The following is an 8,313-nucleotide window of genomic DNA, read 5'->3' as shown; positions in this document are numbered from 1 at the left end:
ATGGGGGCGGTGCTTTGGGGTACACGGGGCTGTGTTTTGGGGGGCGGTGCTTTGGGGTACACGGGGTTATGGGGGCTGTGCTTGGGGCACACAGGCTGTGCTTTGGGGTACACAGTGTTATTATGGGGGCTGTGCTTGGGGCACACAGGCTGTGCTTTGGGGTACACGGGGTTATGGGGGGCGGTGTTTTGGGGTACACGGGGTTATGGGGGGCGGTGCTTTGGGGTACACGGGCAGTGCGCAGGCCCGCTGTGCGGTGCGTGGGGCACAGGGCTGGTTGGCGGGCCCAGCAATGCCGGGCTCGGCCCCGCGGGGGGGACAGTGGGTCACGGTCCCCCTCCCCCATCCAAGATGGCGCCGCCACCTCAGGCGGCCCCTTTGTTCCAACGACAGCGGGCGCCGCATTGCTGCGAAGGGCGCGAAACTAGGGCAGCCGGCCCCGCCCCCTTCCCAGGAGGGGTTAGTGGGGGGAGGGGCGGGGGAGGCCGAAGCCAATCAACGGCCTCCACTGTCTTGCGGCTCACAGGAGCTCCGCGGCTAGTTGTGTCCCGCCTCGCCTCCCTTCCCCCTCCTGTCCAATCAGACCTTCCCGCCGCATTCCACCCCCACGTGGGGAATACGGAGCGCGCACCCGCTTCCCTCTTGGAGTCTTATGCATATTAACCAGGTTCTGACCAATCAGGAGCCGAGGCGGAGCTAGAAAGGTCGCGAAGCTACCTCATCCCGGGGCCGAGGGCGATTTGCATATTCATAAGCAGGGCGGGACCAGGCGAGGGGTATATAAGGCGCTGCGCCGGCAGCTCTCAGCGTACATCGTGCTGGGAGTTTGAACCGCTGTGACTGCTTTGCACCCCACCGAGGACCGGTAAGGCGCCTGAGGCGAGGCGGGGGAGCCGGGCCTGCAGAGGCGGCGGTGTTGGACCCCGTGAGGCGCGGCCCCGCGGCAGCGGCCGGTTTCCCTAGCGGGAGACGCGTGTGCGGGGGGTGGGTCCCCGCGTCAGCCGCTGGCGTCCCCGGTGGGGCGAAACGCCGCCGTTTGGGCTGCTGCTGGAGGGGGAGGGCGAAGCGGCGAGCGACGACGCATCCTCGGAAACAAAATGGCGTCCGCGTTTGACCGGCGCAAAATGGCTTCCCCCATTCTCGCGCCCCACTACGCATGCGCTGAGCGGGCGGGGCCAGGCGGGAGGCGCTAAGGTTCGGGTTGCGGGGCGTAAAGGCGCATGCGCGTTGCCAGGGGCGTGCAGCGCGTTCTGTCTTCCGCGGCGCGCATGCGCGCGAAGGACCTCCCCCCCCCCGGGGCTCATCCTATTCAAACGCCTGGTACGCTGCGGGGCCCTTTGGTCTCTGGCCTCAGAGCCTGACTGATGGGAAGTGCTGAGCCTGGGGGACCAAGAGCAACAAGGAGATAGACCATGTATCTCTGGGTTAGGCCAGGCCTGCTGCCAGACCTAATCCTCTGGTTGCTTTTCTGTTCTCTGGCTAAGTTCTTAGCCGCTTGGATCTGGACTAGCAAAGAGATGTCTAAAGCTGAAGTTCTGCTCAGCTGCTGTGAAATTGCATAAAAATATTCTTGTCCAGATGACACTGGTCTAGGAATTAATGCCTTAGTCCCCTGTGATTCAATGTACCAAAGCAACAAAAAACCTTTTCCTTTGGGATTTAACAATGTTTCATTTTACAGAACAAAATGGCATCAGATGAGGGAAAGCTCTTCGTTGGTGGACTGAGTTTTGATACCAATGAACAGTCACTGGAGCAAGTTTTTTCTAAATATGGACAGATATCAGAAGGTAAGAGCAACGTAAAGTGGTTGGGATGGAGGTTTTTGGGGGGGCTGAAGTGGATCTATGTTTTGGATAGACATAGGTAGTGGATTATTGTCTTTCCTTTTCAGTTGTGGTGGTGAAAGACAGAGAGACCCAGAGATCCAGAGGCTTTGGATTTGTCACGTTTGAGAACATAGATGATGCTAAAGATGCAATGATGGCTATGAATGGAAAGGTAAGGTGATGTTGTGATGCATGATCACAGGACCATATCTATATAGAGTATTATAGCGTTCTGTTTTGTGTCAAGCAGGGAAAACTTAACATTAACCATTGTGGTGAAATCATAAGTAAATATTTTACCAACAAAAGGGAATATTATTTTTAGGAGCAACTTACTGTGAAAGTCTGAAAATGAATAGGAATAAAACTCTTAAGGGCAGATTTGCTCTTTTCTTATTTCAAGCATGATTTTTATTTCTTGAATGCTCAGTAAATATTTATTGGTGATGGCTTGATTGCTCCCATATCCAAAAATCACAATCCATTACTGACACGAATGACAACCTAGTTCTTCCACTCTGTACCTTACATTTGGAGTGCTTTGTAATTGCTCCCCTGTTCTATTTTAAAAGCATGTAATGTTGATACAATTTATTTTTCCTCTTTACTGATTTTAGTCTGTTGATGGGCGTCAGATTAGAGTTGACCAGGCAGGTAAATCATCTGAAAACCGATCCCGTGGATACAGAGGCGGTTCATCTGGTGGCAGAGGTTTTTTCCGTGGAGGCAGAGGTCGGGGTGGCCGTGGCTTCTCTAGAGGTGAGCTTTGTGTAACTGGTTTTCAATACCTGACTTGACATGGACAAATTTTCAAGGTGTTAATCAGTCCTTTATTATCTCAAGGAGGTGGAGACAGAGGCTATGGAGGAAGCAGATTTGATTCCAGAAGTGGAGGATATAATGGATCTAGAGATTATTACAGCAGCAGGTAAATGCAATCAAAGTAGAGCACAAGTGTTAAAAAAGCTGACTGTTGTGGTTTTTGTCACAAACTCTTCTGAAGTAATTTAACTTGTTGGTATGTAAACTAGCTCAATCATAAAATATTTGTTACTTTTCCAGCAGGAATCAAGGTGGTTATGGTGACAGGTCTTCAGGAGGGTCCTACAGAGACAATTATGACAGTTACGGTAAGTCTTAGTTCAAAAGGGAACAATGAATATACTGTCATGAAAACGCTCTAAATCGATTGACCTGCAGAAGTCTGGAAATACTGTAAGGCTCAGTTGGACCATATCGCACTCTTGTTCTTGCCCGTAAGAACTGTCTATTTGCAACCAGACCTTGGAAATACCTGCCACTTAAAATTCCTAACTTTAATGCATGTGTTAGGACTTGCTTGGATCTAAGGCAAAGCAAGTAGTAAATACATTCCTGAAGCTGGAGAATTAGGCAAAACTCCAAATGCCCTCTAACAAACTTTAATCAAGGGTGGGGGAAGTTCTCTTTAAGTTCTAGCACTAGCCTCTGAAAATAATACAGGGAGTTGAAATGCTGGATCTTGTCTATGCTTCAGTGCCTTTACAATTGTGCCTGCTTCTTGTCCTCAGCTACACACAACGAGTAAAAATCCTTCCTGACTCAAGATCGTCCTTCCAATGGCTGTATTTATAAAGATTTTTGGAGCTTCGCTGAAATCGTTATTGTGTAGTACATCTACTTGTATTTTCACTTTTGTAGTATTATCAGTTCTGATCTTGTCAAACACAGCCTGACAGCTTCTGATATGAGATGGTCTGATTAGACTTTTCTTTAAGAAAGCTCTGTTTCCAAGTGTTTTTAAGCTTTTTTGAAAGCACTACGGATTTTATTTTATTCTCTGATATGAGCCAAGGTGTTTTTTAAAAGTTGTGAAGTTGGGGCCCCAATTCATTTTTTTGAGATAGAAAAGGACCTTTAATTTAATGTTCACTGGAAGCTGAACAAGCTGTGGACTTTTTTTTAAGTGCATTACCTTCGTCTCTTGTAACATTCCTTTAGTGTAGCAAGGTAGGCATGCAGCCTGGGTGTAAATTGGAAGGCAATCCACCTTGATATACTTAAAGAGAAACTTGCTTGTATGTTCAACCTGCATAACGGTATTTTTACTGTATGATGTAAATTACCCAGAAATAGACTCTCAAACTTACCATAAAAAGAGGTTCTTGAAAATGTTTATTTATATTGTCCTTTTTTTACTGGAAGAAATATGCATATTCCATTGATATTGTATTTGAAGTGGTAAAGGATTCTTGTATAAAGTTTTCTTTGGCTTTACGAAGCCTATTAAAAGACAGTCTGAAATGAACTCTGCTCCTGACATTTACATTTCATTGCACAACACAGTCCTTGAAGATCTTGTGAACAAACTTAATATGGATGAGAACTCCAAAGAAGAGAGCCTAGTGATAGAAGTTATTAAAGCAAGGCAGATTCACTGACTACTGGAGATATTATCTTGACAGTATTCACATGTCAAGATTTAGTTAAGATGTTTCCACATAAGAATAGTCAAATTGTCTAGTGGCAGACTGCTGAAAGTACTTCTATGGAATTGTAATGCCTAACTTGTAATACTTTAATCAGCAAAAATGGAGGGGAAAAAACATCTGGCCAGTTTAGTCACTGAGGACAGTTCAGGATTGTCATGAAAGATAAGCAGACATTGAAATTTGTAGTCTGAATCAGTCTTTTGATAACTGGACTAGATACTGGTTTGACAGTGTTCCAAGGTAGACAAATTGACTTAATTAGCTAGCTTTGTCATTGCCTTACAAGTTCTAAGAATTCTCTGCTAGCGTATGGAAACTGCAGTGTCCTTGGAGAAAAGAAGTGTTGTGCCTCCAACAGAAACCTCTGAGACGAAAGCTGCTTTCTGGGCTAGTTCATATGTGGAAATAGTCCTGTAATTCGAGGTAACTCCTTTTGCTCATGTCCGCATCCTTCCTCTTGTTGAGAGCTCATTTGAAAGTCTAATGTGCCTGTGAAATATTCCTCTGACAGTATTGATCAACTAATAGAATTTTTTTTAAATCCATGCCTATGCAATCTTTGGTTTGTGGCACAACTTCAGTTCCACAGGTCAGAGTTGGGCATACAGTCATGTTTTGCCTAGTAGGTATGGAAGCAAGATGGGAAACAGAATTCCCTGACTTGATTATTTTTTTTTGTTCATCTATTGACTCTTCCTAGACTCATTAAGTCACTTAATTGTAGCTTTCTTTACCATCTTACTTTGTTGCCATTAACTTTCTCCCATAGCCCACACTGTTCCTAAGCAGCCATGTCAAAGTGGTTAACTGTCTCTGCTTAAGGATCAAATGATATATTGGCTGGTATATCAAAGGCATCAGCCAGCCCTGGAATTTCCCAGACTGTGCTTCTGTGATGTGATAGGGTTCAGCGAATGGCTTGTGAAACCCTTGTATATGATGTCACTTGTTTGGGGAGGTGGGTGGCATTGAAAAATAACATGATTGGATATGGCTAGTAACACACATTTGCTTTACCAGGTTGAAGAGAGGATGGACATTTGAACTGAAAGTGCATTCCTGAGGATTTAATGTGAAAGCAGTACCAACAATCCACTTTCTATGCAGGTACTACAGTGCATTCCCTTGTAAGAAATTGCTGGAATAAGAGAGCTTTTAGAGAAATTTGATTTTAGGTTTGGCATGTCCCAGAATTACATATGCTAATACTTTGCCTTATGTTAATGTCTTGTAAGAAATGAATGTTGATCACTTTAGGTAGTTCTTGATCAGTGGTTGCAGTCTTAGATGAGAATAAATATACACACCTGGATCTGCTCTGTAAAACTTACTGTCCTGTTTTATTTCAGCAGTGAGCTGCATTGAAGAGGACTGAAAGCTGTTGACTGAGCAGTGGAGTTAGAGCTTTGAGCAGTGTGCAATGCAGATCAAATGAGCAATCTGACTTGTAACAATTACAACTGATGGAATAAATAATCAGACTGGAAAAATAATCATTTTTTGTAAATGTTATGAATCACTTTTGACAGATAGTCATGGCATGATTTGATACAAATCTTGGGTTAATTTAAAAATTTTAGCACTGTGGAAATCTACCCCCTACTTGTGAAGGTCCAGTTGATCAGTAAGGCTAAACGTTAAGCCCCTATACTGGATTCAAAAAGGCTTATTTATGACATGGGAAATGAAGGCTATTCTTTCTTTAGACTGCAAATAACAAAATTGGTATCTGCAAAAATGATCCACAGATACCTGCAGATTTTCAGGGCTCTAGCTATCCTGCTTGCAAGACTCTGTAGTGTTCTATCTTAACAAAATACTTCAAATTTCTGCCATTTTAGAACAGGGTAAAAAAATATGGTGGTTTTACCACTTTGAGCAAATCCAATTTTTAAAAAAACTAGTCACTGAAGCATCACTGGAACCTTACATTTAGGTATAAGAGCAACATTTTCTACCTTTTGTGCATTCACAAATGTTGCTATGACCTTCTCATGGAGCTGTCATTTAAGTTGTCATTTAGCAGTTGAGCTACTGAAGGTGATGCATTACTAGCAAAACCTTTTCTGCCAGGCGTCTAGATCTGCAATATGAAATGGTGTAGTGGGGCAATTACTTGGTACTTATTAGTGGCTTTAAAGAATTCCCCATTACAATGAAAGTGGCATGTTGAGGCACTCTGACACACTCTTAAGTTGCATGCAAGTCTGATGGAGTGCCTAATAGTGAATGCTAGTGGGAATGGGGTAGGTTTAGATGACAAGTTAATTACTTAGAAAAGTTAGATGTCTGCAAGTCACCAGGGCCTGATGAAATGCACTCTAGAGTACTCCAGGAGCTGATAGAGGAGGTAGCTGAGCCTTTAGATATCATCTTTGATAAATCATGGAAGACAGGAGAGATTCCAGAAGACTGGAAAAGGGCAAATAGAGTGCCCATTTATAAAAATGAATAAAAACAACCCAGGAAACTACAGACCAGTCAGTTTAACTTCGATGCCTGGAAAGATAATGGAGCAAGTAATTAAGGAATTCGTCCCCAAATATCTGAAAGAAAATAAGGTGAAGGGTAACAGCATGGATTTTAAAGAACAAATCATGTCAAACCAATCTGATAGCTTTATTAGGATAACAAGTCTTGTGGAGAAGGGGTGGATGTGGCATACCTAGACTTCAGTAAGACATTTGATACTATCTTACATGATCGAATCAATAAACTAGGCAAATAACTTAGATGGGGCTACTATAAGGTGGGTGCATAGCTGGCTTGATAACCATTGTCAGAGTAGTTAACAGTTCACAATCCTGCTGGAAGGGCATAACAAGGTTCTTCAGGGGTCTGTTTTGGGACCAGTTCTCTTCAATATCTTCAATGATTTAGATATTGGCATAGAGTATGCTTACTAAAGGGTTGCAATTGCTTTGGAGGATAGGGTCACAATTAAAAAATGATGTGAACAAACTGGTGAAATGGTCTGAGATAAATAGGATGAAGCTTAATAAGGACAAATGCAAACTACTCCACTTAGAAAGGAACAATCATACAGAATGGGAAGTGACTTGTCTAGGAAGGAGTACTGCAGGAAGGGATCTAGGCGGCATAGTGAACCCCAAGTTAAATATAAGTCAACAATGTGATGCTGTTGCAAAAACATTCTGGGATGCATTAAAAGTGTGAGCAACACATAAGAAGTCATCCATTCTTCTCAGTGCTGATTAGACCTCAATTGGAGTATTGTGTCCAGTTCTGGGCACCACATTTAAAAAAAGTGAAATTGGGGAAGGTCCAGAGAAGAGCAACAAGAATGATTAAAGGTCTAGAGAATGAGCTATGAGGGGGGAAAACAGAAGGAATGGGGCTTGTTTAGTTTAGAAAAGACTGACGGGACATGATAGTGGTTTTGGGGTACCTAAGAGTTATCAGGAAGAGAGAAAATTGTTCTCCTTGGCCTCTGATGGTAGGACAAGAAGCAATGAGATTAAATTGCAGCAAGGGAGGTTTAGGTTGGACATTGGGAAAAATTTCCTTCAAGTGGTTAAACACTAGAATAAATTGCATAGGCAGGCTGTGGAATCTTCCATCAATGGAGATATTTAAGAGCATGTTGGACAGACACTTATCAGGGATGGTCTAGATCATGGGTTCCCAAAGTGGGGACATGCAGAAATTCCAGGGGGGTGGGGTGCAAGGTGACCCAGCCACCCAAGCTTTGCTGCTATTGTTTTCAGACCCAGTTCCTTTTTTCCCCTCATTTTGCTGCTACTATTGGGGTGGGGTGTGATGCTGAAAAGTTTGGGAACCACTGGTCTAGATGGTGCTTGGTCCTGCCGGAGGGCAGGGAGACTGGACTGGATGACCTGAGGTCCCTTCCAGTTCTGTTCTATGTAAGAGTTGCACTCGGATCCATTTTACAAAAATATGTTAAGGTGGGGAAGACTTCCTATTACCATAGTGCTTAGGATTCTGAGTTACTTTGAAGCCCCATCGTTTTGGTGCTGTACATGTACCTAACT

General features: G+C 43.9%; 1 protein-coding gene across 6 annotated transcripts; it reads left to right on the top strand.

Moving 5' to 3' along the window:
• The first annotated feature begins 715 nt into the window (after window positions 1-715).
• Window positions 716-5,793, top strand: CIRBP (cold inducible RNA binding protein). Of its 6 annotated transcripts, none has more exons than XM_075902675.2 (8): window positions 716-865; window positions 1,682-1,790; window positions 1,895-2,001; window positions 2,447-2,588; window positions 2,673-2,757; window positions 2,895-2,959; window positions 5,321-5,407; window positions 5,650-5,793. In XM_075902675.2, exons 2-7 carry the CDS (start codon window positions 1,688-1,690, stop codon window positions 5,323-5,325), a joined length of 507 nt encoding a protein of 168 aa, XP_075758790.1. In that variant the 5' UTR covers window positions 716-865; window positions 1,682-1,687; the 3' UTR covers window positions 5,326-5,407; window positions 5,650-5,793. The 6 variants fall into 6 exon arrangements, with proteins under 6 accessions (XP_075758790.1, XP_075758787.1, XP_075758789.1 ...); XM_075902672.2 differs by having other exon boundaries at window positions 3,380-5,407; XM_075902674.2 differs by having other exon boundaries at window positions 2,892-2,959; window positions 5,653-5,793.
• Window positions 5,794-8,313: the final 2,520 nt, after the last annotated feature.

The sequence above is a fragment of the Pelodiscus sinensis genome, chromosome 32 (assembly GCF_052426305.1).
Source record: "Pelodiscus sinensis isolate ZL-2025 chromosome 32, ASM5242630v1, whole genome shotgun sequence".
In the NCBI taxonomy this organism is placed as follows: Eukaryota; Metazoa; Chordata; order Testudines; family Trionychidae; genus Pelodiscus; species Pelodiscus sinensis.
Note: the sequence above shows the minus strand (reverse complement) of the source record. Positions and strands in the feature narration are given on the sequence as shown.

What these genes read in the sequence shown, in the direction of transcription:
- CIRBP (XM_075902671.2), top strand. Translation starts at nt 1,688, where the DNA reads ATGGCATCAGATGAGGGAAAGCTCTTCGTTGGTGGACTGAGTTTTGAT. An exon ending in ATATGGACAGATATCAGAAG is followed by an intron (nt 1,791 to 1,894) that starts GTAAGAGCAACG and finishes TTTCCTTTTCAG; the next exon opens with TTGTGGTGGTGAAAGACAGA. An exon ending in TGATGGCTATGAATGGAAAG is followed by an intron (nt 2,002 to 2,446) that starts GTAAGGTGATGT and finishes TACTGATTTTAG; the next exon opens with TCTGTTGATGGGCGTCAGAT.